The following is an 18044-nucleotide window of genomic DNA, read 5'->3' as shown; positions in this document are numbered from 1 at the left end:
CAGGCTGCAGGTGGCGCTAAACCGCTGTGCCACCGGGGCTGCCCCATTTAAACTTTTTAAAAAACTATTTCTCTTAGAAGCCTGATGAACTTATGATTTTAATTGAAGCTATTCATTATGGTAGGAAAAGCAACACCTGTAAAAACCGACTCTTTGTAAAATCTCTTTCAGGGGATACTAGACTTTTGTAACTTCAGAAAATCAAAATTGCAATATACTTTTTTTTAAAAGATTTTATTTATTTTTTCATGAGAGACACATAAAGAGAGGCAGAGACACAGGCAGATGGAGGAGAAGCAGGCTCCATGCAAGGAGCCAGATGTGGGACTCGATCCAGGGAATCCGGGATCATGCCGTGAGCCAAAGGCAGATCCTCAACCACTGAGCCACCCAGGCATCCCTTGCAATATACTTTTTTTCTTTTTTTAAGATTTTATTTATTTATTCATGATAGACATAGAGAAAGAGAGAGGTAGAGACACAGGCAGAGGGAGAAGCAGGCTCCATGCCGGGAGCTCGACGCGGGACTCAATCCTGGGACTACCAGGATCACGCCCCGGGCCAAAGGCAGGCGCTAAACCACTGAGCCACCCAGGGATCCCCTGCAATATACTTTTAAAGAGTCATCTACACTTCTTGGGCATCTGGGTGGCTCAGTCGATTAAGCATCCGACTTGATTTCAGCTCAGGTCACAATGTCAGGGTCATGAGCTCCAACCCCTTACGCTGGGTGTGGATCTCTCTCTCTCTCTCTTTCTCTCTCTCTCCCTCTGCCCCTCCCCCTGCCTCTCTTTCTCTCTTTCATAAATAAATAAATAAATAAATATCATCTACATTTATTAATTTATTTAAAACAAACATCATTAAAGATTTTTAAGGCATTGAACAAGCAAAATAGGAAATAATTTTTTTTCTTTCAAGATTTTATTTATTTATTCATGAGAGACACACAGAGAGAGGCAGAAACATAGGCAGAGGGAGAAGCAGGCTTCTCACAGGGAGCCCGATGCAGGACTTGATCCCCAGACCCTGGGATCACGCCCTGAGCCAAAGGCAGACACTCAACCACTGAGCCGCCCAGACGTCCCAGGAAATACTAAAGTTAATTCAATCATTAAAATTCTGAAAAATTTGGGATCCCTGGGTGGCACAGCGGTTTGGCGCCTGCCGTTGGCCTAGGGCGCGATCCTGGAGACCTGGGATCGAATCCCACGTCGGGCTCCGGGTGCATGGAGCCTGCTTCTCCCTCTGCCTGTGTCTCTGCCTCTCTCTCTCTCACTGTGTGCCTATCATAAATAAATAAAAATTTTTAAAAAAATTCTGAAAAATTCATATATGTGAAATCATATTCATATATGATTTATCATTTTTGAATTCAAGTATAAACAAAATATTTATTTTAAAATATTTTATTTTTAAGTAATTTCTACACCCAATGTGGGGCCAAATCTACAACCTTGAAAACAAGAGTCACTCATGGGGTGCCTGGATGGCTCAGCTGGTTGAATGTCTGACTTTTTTTTTAAGTTCTCTCTCTTTTCTTTTAGGATTTTATTTATTTATTCACAACAGACACACAGAGAGAGGCAGAGACACAGGCAGAGGGAAAAGCAGGCTCCATGCAGGGAGCCCGACGTGGGACTCGATCTCGGGTCTCCAGGATCACACCCCGGGCTGAAGGCGACGCTAAACCGCTGGGCCACCGGGGCTGCCCTGAATACCTGACTCTTGAAATTAGCTCCTCCGTGCTCAGCAGGGAGTCTGCTTGAGAGTCTCTCCCTTCCCCTCAGGCCCTCCTCCCCTCTGTGACTGTGAGTGCATGGGCTTGGGCATGCACATGCATTCTCTCTGTCTCTTTCTCAAATCTCTAACGAAAAAAAGAGTTGCTTGCTCCTCTGACTGAGCCAGCCAGCCAGTGTCCCTGATCAAAACCTTTTTATTTACTTATTTTAAAGATTTATTTATCTTTTTTTTTTTTTTTTTCAGAGAGAGAGCACAAGAAGGGGGAATAGCAGAGGGAGAAGCAGACTCCCTGCTGAGCAAGGAGCCCAACGTGGGGCCTCTATTCCATGACCCTGGAATCATGACCTGAGTCGGGGGCAGATGCTTAAAACTACCCAGGTGCCCCCAAAAATATTTTTAAACTTAGATTTTCTGAAGCAGTCAAGGTTTATAGTCCACTTTGATGTACTACTTCTTTACTCAAATTATGTTCAATGATTAAGTTTTCAAAAAAGGGATTTTTATTTGTAAAAACAGCTATAATTCATTGATTCAAACAAGAATCAAGTATTGGTTAATTGTTAATACCTAAAGTTGATAAATAACTCAACAAATAATAAATGAACAAATTCAAAGCAAGAATTAGCAATTGAGAAACTTAGTGAAATTTATTATATTCTTTTTATTTTATTTTATTTTTTTTTTTAAACTTTATTTATTTATTATTTATGATAGTCACAGAGAGAGAGAGAGGCAGAGACATAGGCAGAGGAAGAAGCAGGCTCCATGCACCGGGAGCCCAACGTGGGATTCGATCCCGGGTCTCCAGGATCGCGCCCTGGGCCAAAGGCAGGCGCTAAACCCGCTGCGCCACCCAGGGTTCCCTTATATTCTTTTTAAATCTAACATCAGACGCTAGAAACAAAAACATGAACACAGCAATAATTTTTATGTCTTCTATGTTAGAAAAACTTAGATGTAGGAAAAAAATACACATTTACATGTCCACACTGAACAGAACCTCAGTCATAACAAATGGGCGCTGTGACTTTTCAGAAATTCAGGACGCTTTTCTTCATACAGCACCCCATGAGGGCTTTCTGGTCATGGTCTCAAGCATATGTCCTTAAAATGACCATTACCAAACTGAGGAACAATATCAGGGACTACCAACAGGTGCTATGTCAGTGGTGCTCAGATTAATAGCCTGGACACACCTATCCACCACACACCTATCCACCACTTGCCATTGGAAGCTTTCTGCTCATTCATGGCTTTTTATAGTCTCGGGCATCCACCCTGTGATCTGGACAGATGGATGCAGCTAGGTCTGGGCTACAGGCCAGAGTGCTGGTTGGGTTGTCTACAGGCGCTGCGGAATGTGGCCTTGTCCTGTGGCTACTAAGAGCTGAAGCAGAGACCACATGGTCTGACGAGAGCCACTGCAGAAGAGACGAAAACCTTGCGGAGGCAGTCTGGGGGATGTTTTCAGCCATCAAGTCATCATTTTAGGTTAACCATAGAAAAAAGCTTGAAAAATACTTCTAGCATAAACATTTCCAAACATCCAAAAGTAGGAAGTACAAGGAACACCCTGCTTCAACCCTGGCAGTCACTCTTTGCACTTTTCTAGTATTTTAAAGCAAATCCCCCAATGTTTTCATTCCTAAATACTTCAACTTACATCTTTTCTTCTTCTTCTTCTTCTTCTTCTTCTTCTTCTTCTTCTTCTTCTTCTTCTTCTTCTTCTTCTTCTTCTTCTTTTATTTAAAGGGACACTGGCTTATATAACCCGATGCCACTGCCAACTTAACAAAATCAACAGATTCCTTAATATTTATTTAAAACTCATTCTTTATATTCAAATGTCACTGATTGTCCAATACATGTCTTTTCTCAGTTGGTTTATAAGTCAAGTGATTCATTTGCCTTATAATATTTCCATATCACAGCACTATTGTTGCTTTTCCATTAGATGGTCAAGTGAGGTGCCATAGCATTTCCTTGGCAAGATCCCTCACGTTTCAAAATGTGAGAAAGTTGTGAAGAGAGGCAGGGCCATTCAGAATATAGTTGTGGGTCCAAAGAAATCACACTTTGCCTTCTACTTTTGTCATTTCTGATAGAAGTGAGACCAATCCATTCTTTGTGGTATTTTCACTGATGTTTCTTTTTTTGTCATGAGCCATCTTCATTCTGGGCAGGGAGAGGCACAAAACAAGCTGTGAGTGGAAAAGTGAGAGCTTCATGGATGGAAGGGCTCTGTCACTGCCCTGAGAAGGAGGGGCCTGCTGGGCCCAGGCGGATGAAATGGAGAGGCACAGCTGCCCCCAGGGGAGGTGCCCCCAAGCCAGCCCAGCCCATCTGGAGCAGAGCCCCACTGCCCCACCGACCTACTGATCAAGCCCAAGACAAGGAACCAGACAAGGTTCAGATCAGCCAAACCACAGACAAAGGATCCCACTTGAAAAGAAGTGTTCAATGAATAGATTAGATGACCATCTTCCTTCAAAATAAAAAGCATGGCTGAAATTCATCTGGAGTAACAGACTGACCTCATCTGGTCACCACACGTGGTTTTACAGCCATAGGTTAGGTGAGAGGAGGGACTTTAGCCGTGTGACAGATCCCCTCCACATACAAAGTGATGGCATATTTAATAAAAGGAGACTATGGCAGAATTGTATATGGCCTCCCGCGTGATTTACCTCCAAATGCTTCATAGGACTCTCAGACACTCACCACCAAGTTTAATAAACCTGAAGCCATTACTGTATTTCAGGTGGATGGTCAGGAGCAGTGGGAGCTGCCCCAGAGTCCTGACACGGGCCAAGGGAGTGCCCCAGTCCTGCCGCGGCAGCAAGGACCCCACTGACCCATTCTCACTGGTCCATCCCCACAGGCTATGAGAACTCTCTGACATGCTGGAGAGGGAGCAGGAAGGGTCCTACCTCTTCTCTGTCTCCTGGATGGTGTCCAGCAATGGCTGGTTGTTAGTCTCTGTCAGGAAGGAGGCTGCTATAGCTGCCAGGATAGGCATGAGACCAAACATCACAGGCTGTAGCACTGGGCTATGGCTTCCTAGGATGTAGATGAGGGGAGCCAAGAGGGAGCCCAGGCGTGTGCTGAAGATCCCGGCACTCATCCCTATCTGCCTGTGGTGAGAGAGAGCATAGGAAGGGTTAGGACCTTACATGCACGCTGCCATAATTCAAGCACCTGCAACAAGCCTGGTAGGATTTGGTGAATGAATAAATGGAACTGGGCCCTGAGTCTCCGGGCTGGTGCACTGAGAGAAGGCTGAGTGGCAAAGGGCCAGATCTTGGTATGGGTCGTGTAGGGGTACATCACAGGGAAGAGAACATTCATCTCAGATGTGGCCCTGTATGTAGGATGCTTATTGGGAACCATAACAATGGTGTAAAAATTGACAGCTAATACTAACTGAGCACGTACTTCATGCCAGGCACAGTACTTGATGTCCTCGACTTCTTGATTTCCTACCACTATCTAGGATATTTACATTTTTCTGAAGCTATAGAAACTAGACCGTTTATGGGAGTGCCTGCCATGCTCTAGTCATTATTCCAAGAGCAAAGTGCTATGATAACCAAAATCACGATAAATTAGTGACATGAACCTACTACTTTGAGATGTGACACCACAAAACTATTTCCAAATGGGGGCTGGTTTCACTAGTGGCCCAGCTCTGAGCTTTGAGGGACAGAGGCTGCCCTCTTGGTTCCAGAGGCTCTGATCCATCATCTTCTTCTTCTTCTCCTTCTCCTTCTTCTTCTTTTTAAAGATTTTATTTATTTATTCATGATAGACATAGAGAGAGAGAGAGGCAGAGGGAGCCTGCCTCCCTCTGGGAGCCCTCCCTGTGCTGGGAGCCTGACGCGGGACTCGACTCCATCCGGGAGGACTCGATCCAGGACTCTAGGACCACACCCTGGGCCAAAGGCAGGCGCTGAACTGCTGAGCCACCCAGGGATCCCCCTCTGATCCATCTTCTTACCTGATTTCAGTAGGGAAGAGCTCCATGGTGTATAGGTAGAGACAAGAAAAACAGCCAGCCAGGCTCCCTTTTCCAAATAAACAGAGGATCATCTGAAAGGTATTCATGTCTGAGAGAAGGCAGTGGGGTGGGGGGTAGACAAAAGGGAGTTAATTAAATATCAACGCAATCACCTATCCTCATATCTCAGTGTGTCAAGCACCTCTCTGCCTCAGGGCCTTTACACTTGTGGTTCTCACTCCTCAGAGTGCTCTTTCCCCCACTATTCATCTACTTACTTCTAATCCCATCTTCAGATCTCGATTCATTTTTTTATTTTTTTTAAAGGTTTTATTTATTTATTCATTCATGAGAGACACAGAGAGAGAAGGAGAGAGGCAGAGACACAGGCAGAGGGAGAAGCCGGCTCCATGCAGGGAGCCCAATGTGGGACTCGATCCCAGGTCTCCAGGATCAGGCTTTGGGCTGAAGGCGGCGCTAAACCGCTGAGCCACCCGGGCTGCCCCTTCAGATGTCTGATTCAAATGCTATTCTGGCAAAGAGGACTTCCCTGACCCAGTTCGCTGTACCTAGCCCACCGTATATTCCCTGACTCCCTGTACATCTCCTATGGGGCACTGATCCCAACTACAATTGACACAATGAAGCCATTGGTTACTGTCTGTCTCCCTGAAGGTTTCTGTGCTCCATGAGCCAGGGTCTGGTCTGGGCCGCAGGAAGGCAAGTGCTCAAGAAATAGCTATGAATAACTAATAACTAAACAAAGTGGATATTTTCCAATGAGGACATGGGGAGTTAGGGAGTGAGGGACGCTGAGATTAGCCCTGTCCTGGGGATTCAGGGAGGTGATTGCCCCACGGACAGAGTGTTCTCGTCAATAAAATGACAGAAGGGACAATCTTCAACATACCTCGCACTTGCAGGGTTTTAGATTTCTGGGATTCCTATGACCACCTCAAGTTAGTATTCCTTGCTACTGGATCTCAGATGGCTGAATTTATATCTTTATAAACTTATCTATAGATGATAATTAAAGTTTATTCAATATTTACCATGAGCTGGGCACCGGGATAAGAACTTTTACATATGATCTTTAATTATTTTTATTATTATTTTTTTAAGATTTTATTTATTCATTCATGAGAGACACTGAGAGAGACGCAGAGACATAGGCAGAGGAAGAAGCAGGCTCCACGCAGGGAGCCTGATGTGGGACTCGATCATGCCCTGGGCTGAAGGCAGGCGCTAAACTGCTGAGCCACCCAGGGATCCCGATCTTTTATTATTTTTAAAAAACTATTTCAAACATATGGAAAACTATAGAGATTGATATAGTAAAAACACCCATGAAATCATCTTATTGTTTTCTCCAATGTTAACATGCCTTAGCTGTGTGACCTTGGACAAATCACTCCACCTCTCTGAGCTTTATTTATTTATGCTTTAGTTATAAAAGCACTTCATGGAGTCCTCATGATGATTAGATGAGTTGGTACATGTGAAGTGCTAGCCCAGTGCTTGGCATGCAGTCAATACCAAATAAGGGCCTCTTAATTATTCTTCCTAAATAACCGTGAGGGTCAACAGAGTGTATGTGGGTCAACTTGTCTACAATCACAGGAAACCACTTGAAAGCAGGTTCATGCAGTTCTCTAGTCTGCTCTGAATCATCAAACCGGACCTGTACATCATACAGGTTGTACATCATATCAGAAGAGAATTTTCATGAGACCCAGAAGTAAACCTCACCTTGAGGAACAAATGTGGTGACAAGGATCATGCAACTGGCCAACAACAACAGGGAGACAACAGTGATTCGGCGGCCAAAGTAGCCCATACTCAGGCCTGCCAGCAGCTTTGTGGGTAAATCCATGACTGTAAACAGCATTTGTACCCCGTAGATGTTGAACCCAAATTTCTGCAAATCTAAGGCCAGCCCATAGAAGGAAAAGCCTGCAGAAAACCTGGATGAGAGAAATTGCCAGAAATTACTTCATACCCTAGAGGTGGCCCACAGTTTGCCTTTCTTTCCAATGGAAGGAGTCTCTGTAAACTTTTTGGCTATGGATGGGATATGATCTTATTCTAGAACCAAATACTCTCAGGTTCTAGACTTTGTCAAGTGTTCCTATCTTCTCAGATTGCTTAGCCACGGTCTGTTGCCTGCATGCATCTCTGTCTCAAGCCAGTGGGACACCAGGGAATGACAACTCAGGAGCAGGTGTCAGGTGAATGACTTGGGGATCACTCTTTGGGGCCCACTCACCATCCCAGGGCAATACAGCAAGTAACTTTGCAGAGTCCTGGAGTGCGGAAGAGATCTAAGAAGAATGGAGACTCCTTCACAGCAGCTGTGTCCTCCTGCATGTGGAAGCTTACCACCTAGTAGGAAAAGACCAGAGTGGGGATGCCAGAAGAAAGGGCTCTGGCCCTTAGTCCTTACACTTTCTGATGCCATGAAGTTACTTGATTCTTCCCACATTGGCCAATTGCTATACACATTTCCAAGGAGAAATAGAGGACTTCAAATTTGTTGTGTGTATTCTCTTATATTAGCAACTTCTCCTTTTATTTTATTTTATTTTTTGTTTTTAAAAAAAGATTTATTTATTTATTTATTCGTGATAGACACACACAGAGAGAGAGGCAGAGACACAGGAGGAGGGAGAAGCAGGCTCCACGCCGGGAGCCCGATGCGGGACTCGATCCCGGGACTCCAGGATCACACCCTGGGCCAAAGGCAGGCACTAAACCGCTGAGCCACCCAGGGATCCCCACAACTTCTCTTTTTAACTAGTTTTTCTTGAGGATCAAAGATGACCATCATTTATTGAGCACTTGTTATGTGCCAGATGGGGGTCTATGTACTTGATGTGAACTAACTTATTTAATGTAAGGGAGGTTTCCCTTATCCTTTAAAATTTTTTTAAATTTATTTTTATTTATTTGAGATAGAATGAGTGGAGCAGGAAGGAGCAGAGGGAGAGGGAAATCCTGAGGGGAGCCCGATGTAGGGCTCAATACTAGGACCCTGGGACCATGACCCAAGCTGAAGACAGATGCCCAACTGACTGGGCCACCCAGGTGCCCCTCTATAATCCTTTTATACAGATGAGGAAACTGAAGCTCAGAAGGTTGAATAATTTGTCCAGGATCATAGAGCTATTAAGTGAAGAGTTGGGAGTCAAATTCAGGTGAATGGCCCCAAGTCTGAGATCCTAGCCATTGTTATTTTACTTCTTCATATTCATAGTTAGAAAGGTCCCTGCCGGGATGCCTGGGTGGCTCAGCTCAGCGGTTGGGCGTCTGCCTTCGGCCCAGGGCATGATCCTGGAGACCCAGGATCAAGTCCCACATTGGGCTTCCCACATGGAGCCTGCTTCTCCCTCTGTCTCTGCCTATGTCTCTGCCTCTCTTTCTGTGTGTCTCTCGTGAATAAATAAATAAAATCTTAAAAAAAAAAAAAGAAAAAGTCCCTGCCATGCCTGGGTGGCTCAGCGGTTGAGCATTTGCCTTCAGCTCAGGGCGTGATCCCGGGGTCTAGGATCAAGTATCGTGCATCAAGCTCCTTGCAGGGAGCCTGCTTTTCTCTCTGCCTATGTCTCTGCCTCTCTCTCTTTCTGTGTTTTGGGAATAAATAAATAAAATATTTTTTAAAAAAAGAAAGAAAAGTCCCTGCCTCCTCTTTCTGTAGTACCTCTCCCAATTCCCACTCTCCAGAAGCAACTGCCCTCTACTCTTCTAGGTGTTTCTTCTCATATTTATCTCATATTTCCAAATAAAATGCTACACTGCTATGGCTTGATTTTCCAACTTTAGATTGATTTATACTAAGAAAGAATGAGGATTTAACCCTCTTACTCTACCATCTCCGACCTATACCTCCCCTTCTGTCATTCTCCCAATGTGAATCTCATTCAGAGTTGAACCATGTAGCATACTCCTATTATATTGCCTTGCATGACCTGACCTTTTATTTTCCTGGAGTTAGTAACTGCCTCTTTTGTGTATTTGCTTGCTTAAATTCTTGGTTTCTTAAGTACCTGGCACTAATTAATCCCCAAATTCTTTGATAGAACCATAAACTCCTGTTAATAAGATTAAATATAACAAGAAATCTATTAGCATCAATTTTTTTCTTCAGGAAAGGCCATCAGTACATGTCTATCCTTTTGCTTCAGTGCAGACTGACTGTTCTCTAGGTTTTCTTTTTTTAAGATTTCATTTATTTATTCATGAGAATACACAGAGAGGAGAGAGGGAGAGAGAGGCAGAGGGAGAAGCAGGCTCCATGCAGGGAGCCCAACATGGGCCTCGATCCTGGGTCTCCACAATCACGCCCTGGGCCGAAGGCAGCGCTAAACCGCTGAGCCACCTGGGCTGCCCTATTCTCTAGGTTTTCTGTACGACTTTTCCCTTCTTCTTTACCTTTCTCCTATTTTGGATCTTCTATTTCCTGGATTCCTAGGTTCACATTCTTGTTTTGGTGGAATGTACCTGGTGGTAGCTTCTGAGAAAGGGTGTAACAGGACATTTTTGCCACAGGTCCTCTGGTTATCTGATGGTGACAGCTACTACTTCTGGATGTAGAAACTTACCTCTTTGTTCACCCTTGGCAGGCCAACTTAAGCCCTCAGTGAGAATTATCACCAGGTCAGGAGGAAGGATTTGGGTAGTGTGTGGGTTTTCTTTGTGCATACCTCTGGAGTGAGTTTCCTCCCCTGCTCCTTTCTGCCATTTAGTCTTGCCACAGCCCGCAGATTTTTCACAGCCATGTCAAGTTTGTTGTGGGTGACGAGCCAGCAAGCCGATTCTGGCAGGCCCCTAATAGTGAGAGGGAAGGGGGTGAGGGAGGGAGAGGTCTGGAAGCATGATCAGACAAGGGCAGAACCTCCTGCCCCTGCAACCCTGACCAGCTGGAGGTGCCAAGGGGTCTCCACCCACAGTACACACGCAGGGACTGGGCTCACTGCCCCAACCACCACCATGTATCAAGGCTGGCCCACTTAAAAACAGGGAGATCTGAGAAAGTCCAAATAAGCAAAATGGGAATAAGGAGGAACAAGGAGAGCAATTATTAATTGGCTGGTGAGCCTTGGTTAATGGGCTGGTGGTTGTTTCTCTCATTTCCTTTTTTGTCATATCACACGACACAAATGCAGGCATGTGTGGGTTTTTTTGCAAAACTATCGCCAAGTTGTACACGTCTTCTGCCACCTCCATTTCTCATTTAATTCTTTACTCTCAATATCTCTCATGGCACTAACATGGATCCTCATTGTCATTTTTATGGGAGTCCCCACTTTCATTGTGGCTCTGGATTTGTATGGGAAATCTCTTCTCGGCTGAGTGGAGTGGCCAAAACTCTTCAAGTCTGACCCCATGAGGCATTTCAGGGACCCAAGTGAGTTTGGGGCACATAAAGGGCCTCACAGTCACTCAAGACTGAATTTGGTACGGGGTGAAGTGTGCAGCCACTTAGAACCCTAAATGGCATAGACTTTTCACCAAGGATGATATGGAGGGAAAAAAAAATCAAATGGAGACACCTTGTATACCAAGGGTCCCTTCTTCTCTCCTTAAGGAGGTCAGATCTCAGCAGGCCCAAGCCAAAGTAAGCTCTGAGGTCAGCAAACACTCCTCATGAAGACAGACCAGACCAGGCAACTCTGTACAGTATATTGTGTATCGAGAGCTGACGTACCACGAATACAGAAGAATAATCACGTAGGTGACAGAGACTGTGCCCTGTAGCCAGCGCCATTGCCGGATGAAGTAGGCCAGGCCGGAGAGGATCACCTGGCCCAGTGTGATCATATACATAGCGTAGGTATTGACCAGCGTCCGCCTCTGCGTCGGGGTCCACTCCATGGCTAGGGATGACAAGTCCAGCATTGCTGGTCATCAGCTCCACAAGGTCAGGGCAAGAGGTCAGCCCAGGTCGGTCAGTGACAGAGATCCCAGGCAATACCCTTGCAGAACTTTACCCTGCTGAACCCGGTTGATGGGTGGGCTCTGCCCCTGCTCTGGTCCTTCCTCCTGCCCGGTGCCACCCAGGACACACGGTCCCAAGCACCTTCGGCCATCTCATTCGATCTTCATCACCCCACTATGCAGGAGCATCTGTGATGATCCCCACCTTACAAGCAAGGAATATGTCACTGGAGTTGGGAATTTGAGCCTGGGGCGTGTAAGCCACCACCAAACAGCAAAAACTTCTTGAGGACTTTCTGGGTGCCAGATATTAGTCTATAAATACGTATGAGGGGATCCCTGGGTGGCGCAGCGGTTTGGCGCCTGCCTTTGGCCCAGGGCGCGATCCTGGAGACCCAGGATCGAATCCCATATCGGGCTCCCGGTGCATGGAGCCTGCTTCTCCCTCTGCCTGTGTCTCTGCCTCTCTCTCTCTCTGTAACTATCACAAATAAATTAAAAAAATTAAAAAAAAAAAATACGTATGAGATGATGAGGTGCTATCATTATCACCCCGTTTTACAGATGGGGAAACTGAGGCCCAGGCAGGTTAACTGGTGCCCCCCCCGGTGGCACAGCTGTTGGAAGGGCCAGGGCCGCGCAGGTGTACTCACTGAGGCAGAGGCTGGCCACGATGATGCCGGTCATCGCCATCCCGCTGAGGAACCTGAAGGCGCAGTAGGCGGGGAAGCCGGGGGCGCAGGCGGCGCCCAGGCCCACAGCGATCATCAGCACTGTCGCGCTCTGCAGCACCCTCTTGCGCCCGTACCTGCCACCGAGACGGAGTTGCCAGGCTGAGCCTGGGGCAGCTGCAAAGGGGACTAGTGACCGCTCTGCACAGGCCTTTTGCCCCAGTCTGTCCTGTGCACCTGTCAGTCCCCTATTTCACTGCATCCTTAGAAAAAAGGGCTTTGGAAGCCGCCTTCACATGTGATTGACGGGCCTTGGAGGGGACCGCGACCTCTTCTGGACACCCTCCCACTTGAAGAAAAAGGCCTTGGGGAGGAACTCCCTCCTTCCTTGCTTTCACAGGGAGGTGCAGGGCCTCGAATGTTCCAGATGACCCTTGACCTGACGCTCATTCTCTTTTGCATCCTCTCAGACCCCTGTGTGCCAGGCAGGAGCCGATGCAGAGGACTCCCTGGCCCCTTCCCATGAGACCCCCCTACTGCTGGCCGCGGCCCGGGCCTGGTGTCAGTGTACTACGAAGTGCTGTGCTCAGACGCCAGTGCCAGGCTTGCTCCAGGCCTGCCTGTGGAGCTTCCAGTCCACTTGGGAGAATCAGACAGTAAGATAAACAGGCCACAGAACAAACTAAAGCAGAGCAGGGGACCAGGAAATGTCAGAGGGTCGGCAGTTGTAAATAGGGTGGCAGGAGAAGCCTCCTCTGGGAACATGACACAAGTGCCACGAACATCGTGCTGAGGTGTGCTGGGGGCTCCTTCCGCGTCATCTCAGGTCAATGTCATTATTATCCCCATTATACAGATAAGAAAACAGAGGCTCAAGCTTAAATGACTTGCCCCATCCCTCAGCCAATGAGAAATCCACACCACTGTTGATTTGAGGCTGTGAGAAGTGACCGGAAGGGGTGTCCTGGAAATAGTGCTCCTGGTGGGGAGAACAAGCAGTGCAAAGGCAGGAGGAAGAAGCAGAGGGTTGGGTTCACTGCAGTGGCTCAGGGGCCAGTCCAGGGAGCCCCAGCAGGCCACACGCTCCGTTAGGCTTCCCTGGCCAGGAACTGGAGAGCTGGTGGAAGCTTGAGCAGAGGAGGACTAGGATCTGTTCTGTATCTAACAAGATTGCTCTTCCCACTGATCTGAGAGTAACAGAAGGGCTCATGGATAGGAAGAAGCAGGGAGGCTCCTTCAAAGGCTGTTTCCGCCAGCCAGGTGCAAGATGAATAAGGCTGCTCCCAGAGTGGCAGCCTAGGGGGTGGTGAGAGGAGGAGGTGGGTCCTGGTCTATGATGATGACGGAGCCGACATGGTCTGCTGGTGTGCTGGAGAGGAGGGAAGTGGTGGAGGAGGTGGGGGGCAAGGGAGGGGTGGTCAAGGGGGTGTCTCAAAAGGGAGCAGGCAAGGGCAGCCCGGGTGGCTCAGCAGTTTAGCGCTGTCTTCGGCCCAGGGCCTGATCCTGGAGATCCGGGATTGAGTCCCGCGTCAGGGTCCCTGCAGGGAGCCTGCTTCTCCCTCTGCCTATGTCTCTGCCTCTCTCTCTGTGTCTCTTATGAATAAATAAATAAAATCTTAAAAAAAAAAAAAAAGGGAAGCAGGCAAGCAGTGGGGAAGTGGTGGGTTTACATACTCTCGAGGATCATTCCACTCCCTACCTGGGCTCTTTCCAGAGGTGGATGCTACAGACCTAGGGTTCTACCTCGGACACCCTGCAGCTCTCAGCTTTCGGAATGCAAGATACTAGTTGGCCAGGCTGCAGGCTCCTACTTACTAGGGACTGGCACTGAAAGCAAGAGCTCCCTGCAGGCCTCATGGAGGTGACTTAGTTCTCTCTTTTCACCTCTGGGTAGGGTGCAGGTGAGGACAGAGTCTGGGGCCCTCCAGGTGGCCTCCTTTCTGATGAGCAAAGCGCTGGCTTTACCAGTCCCTCCTGCCCAGAGCTTATGGCTGGGCATCTCAGCACAGGGGCCAGAGGCTGTGTGTTCTTGGAGCCCAGCAAAGGGAGACAGGAGTGACTGGGGCCACTAGGTGACTGAGAGAGCCCCTCAATTGTACGGAAATGATCCCCAGAGCTAAGTGAATTTTCTAAGGTTTCATAGAGGGCAGAGGCCAGCTCCTACTGATGTTGTCCACTGAAATGCTCTTTCTGCTGCACTGGGGGAGATGCATCCAACAGGGTGGCAAAACTAGAAGATACTGTACCCAGGGCTGGCTTTCAGAAGACACTGTACCTTGGCCTATTCAGCTTTAACCAGGATTATCTGTCTAGATAGAGCTGATGGAAGACAGAGCTTCTTCCTCATGGCATCATCATCACTACCAAGAACATTGACTAAATGTCCATGCTGGAATCTGTTTTCTCTAGGACCAGTGGTGCTAAGCCTCCTCTCATCTGTAAAATGTGAGCAGCTACACAGGGCTGCTGGGAGGACGTGGGAGAGCGCTCAGCGGAATTAGCTTTCCACCCCACTACTGGTCATCACAGGGACTCCTGCTTCCTGGGGAGGTGACAGGTGGAGGCGGCCCTGCAGGTGAGGTCATGCATTGGCCAACTGAGGCCACGGCTGCTTTCTCAGCACTCACAGGATGAAGGCGTTCTGGCACATGACTCAACATTCATCAACAAGCAGGAAGTACTTCGACATTAACGATTGCAATTCATTTCAGAACAGAAAAAGAGGTGCCATCACCTCTGGCACACGCCCAGAGGACTGTCTCCTAGGAAAGTGGGGTGTCCAGGGCCTGGGCAGGGAGGGGGGAGCGCTCCACCTTGGCTCCTCTGTTTGAGGTATCAAGTGTGGCCCTGGCTGTCTGGCAGGGAGGAAGAGATGGGAGGGTCTTCTCAAGTGGGATCTTGAGCCTTCGAGGACACTGTGGGGACAGTGTGAATGCTAGCCTTGTTGGAAGATTCTGGAGACTTCCTCGGGCCTCCTCCCCTCACCTGTCAGAGAAGATGCCAAAGATAATAGCTCCCACCAGCTGTCCCGTCATGTATATGGACTGAGCAATGGACTTCAGTGACTTGTGGTCGCACACCAGGTCCCACTGGAGGAAAAGAGAAGTGTCAACAGGTGGCTAGTGCACCCTCACCCTGAGGCTTCCATAGAATATCAAGAGCTGCTTCATCACCCCTTTACACTAATTGACCGTCCTATAGCTTGTCCTGAAGCACATAATGCTGCCATCATGAGCACTGGTCCTTTTATTTTAAATGGCACGATGATGAATTAAGCACATTATCTCAGGTGTTATATAAAACACAGAGTCCCAAGTCTTAGGAAACCTCTACCCTAAAAGAAAGATGACCAACATGAATCTAGACCCAGATCACTTGAAATGCTTCATTTTTCCCCCTTCTTTTTGTTCTCATTTCATTCAGGGGTCTGAGAAATTGGGTGGGGAGAAAATGGAAGTCATGTCAATTTTCTGACTGCTTTGCAAATAGCTAAGCAAAGGCAAAAAATGATCAGACCAAGTATCAGCAGGGAGACAAATCAATCAAACATATCTGAACATCTTACACGCACAGAAAATTATTTGGCAGAACTTGGGGCCCCTCTATGATCCTACAACCCCACCCCTGGGCATACATCCAGCAGAAACGAATATCTGTGTCCACCCCAATACATGTACAAGAACGCTCCTAACCATGATAGTCATAATAGCCCCAAACTGGACACCATTGCAGGTGCATTTCAGTGGTAGAACAGACATGCACTCTGCGGTATATTTGTACAATGGAATGCTCCACAGCCCTGAGAAAGAACCAACTCCCGAGGCATGTATCAACATGGATGACTCTTAAAAATCTATATTGAATGAAAAAAATCCCAACACACTAAAGAGCACATACTCTATGATTCCCTTCATGTGAAATTCAAGCATAAGCAGAGCCAAGTGATAGTGATGGAGGTCTGAATGGTGGTTATGGGGGGGGGCAGTAGTGATACAGAAGGCTACAAGGGAGCCTTCTGGGGTCCTAGAAATAATCTGTATCTTGATCTAGTGTATATGTATCCAGCTGTATATCTAAATTTTAAGCATTTAATGGAATGAGTTATGTCTCCATTAAAATAAAACAAACAAAACATCTGAAGACTCAGCATTCAGCTGTAGTTTTACCTCACCTCAGAAACGATGGAGGAGTCAACACTTTGGTCATACACCCACCCATCCAGGCAGCCCTCGGTGTCCAAGTTCAAAGACGAGGTGCCATTGAGGTTTAAGATCTGCCAGTGAGGCTCGGAGAACCTCAGGCAACGCTCAGGCTTCTGGTCCTTGTCCAGTGGGATGAAGACTCTTAGCAAATCCCCATCTTGGACACCACCCGGGACCTGAGACCCGTTGGTCCAGTTGACCGGCCGGCAGTGGTGCTCTGGGGTCATGGCTGTGAAGTTCTGCAGGAAGTTGTGACAAGTGATCAGGATGGTAGGGAACATAATGAGAGCAGTTTGGAGGATTTGGAAGTTCCCCATGCCGCCAATGGTGTGCAGCAACTCTGAGAATCCCATCGTGCTCTCTCCACTGCACCTGTTCACTGAAGCTCCTCCACACACACACACACACACACACACACACACTCTCATGGTCTATTTTATATACCCACTCATCTTCTTGTTCTAGTGGGAAAAGCTCTTGGGAAAGAGCTTCTGGGCATTTGTCCAGTGCTATGATACAATCACATCTTATTTGCTCTCCATCAGGAAATAAGATGTTTCTACGTAAGGATATTTCTTCAAGGAATAAACTTTTCATGTGACCATTTAAATGGAAGCCTTCCAGATGAGTTCCTTGCGTCTTCATTGTGTAAGTCCATGGTCAATATTTATTGAAGACCTGCAGACCGGTTTTCCCTCACAGCTTATGGGCATCATTACAGCTGTGTGTGTAGCAACCGAAAGTGACACATCCTCTGAGTTAGGCTTAGTGAAGATGAGAGGCGGAACCGTAGGCCATAGTCAGACTCACACATGAGACAGCCCCAGGCCAAGATCAAGGCCTGACTGATTTGGCTGGTAAAGACATAAGTCACTTTCAGATTTCAGGTCTGTTACTTACCTAGGCAGTGGGAAGGCGAATAAGCCAAAGGTGCCAACGACCTGAGATTCTTGTCCTTGGTGCCAGAAAGGGCAATCTTGAAACCAAAGGGGTCAGGGGATTGCAAGGTGAGTTGTGGGGTGCTCTGCAGCCGTGAAGCCTGTTTCAGACCTCAGTTGAGTGCCTTTATATCCTGTAGCTCTCTCCTGAGGAGGGTGATCAGAGGCCTCAGACCACATCAGAACATGGAGGTGACCAGAAAGTCTCATGATGTTTCAGGGTAAACAGGTGGGCGAGGGGCAGATGGCCTCATAGTAGCTCCCATAGTCCTCCTACCTTCTGATGTCCTGGAGGACTATAGCTTCCTGCTCAGAATTAGATGAGCTTTGGTTCAAGCCTCTGCCTACACGGCCTGTGCGGACATGCGTGGGTTCACCAGGGCGCCATGGCCAACACATTCCCCGAACTTTCACATGCAGCTGAGGCCACACCATCAGATACTGAAATTAATTGTACTGATAAGGGCTTGAATCAAGTATTTTTTTAATTGTTAAAATTGTGAAAAAATACACGTAAAATTTGCCCTCTTAACCGTGTTTAAGTGCCAGGTTCAGTGGC

General features: G+C 47.3%; 1 protein-coding gene across 1 annotated transcript; it reads right to left on the bottom strand.

Moving 5' to 3' along the window:
* Positions 1–831: 831 nt before the first annotated feature.
* On the bottom strand, positions 832–17034 carry LOC144292283 (solute carrier family 22 member 20-like). Its single transcript, XM_077862368.1, has 10 exons — positions 16517–17034; positions 15331–15434; positions 12328–12482; positions 11445–11613; positions 10441–10564; positions 8007–8122; positions 7490–7704; positions 5741–5849; positions 4674–4877; positions 832–3918 (listed from the first exon to the last, which is right to left on the bottom strand). Exons 1-10 carry the CDS (start codon positions 16973–16975, stop codon positions 3813–3815), a joined length of 1761 nt encoding a protein of 586 aa, XP_077718494.1. The 5' UTR covers positions 16976–17034; the 3' UTR covers positions 832–3812.
* Positions 17035–18044: the final 1010 nt, after the last annotated feature.

Source organism: Canis aureus, chromosome 21 (assembly GCF_053574225.1).
Source record: "Canis aureus isolate CA01 chromosome 21, VMU_Caureus_v.1.0, whole genome shotgun sequence".
Taxonomy (NCBI): Eukaryota; Metazoa; Chordata; class Mammalia; order Carnivora; family Canidae; genus Canis; species Canis aureus.
Note: the sequence above shows the minus strand (reverse complement) of the source record. Positions and strands in the feature narration are given on the sequence as shown.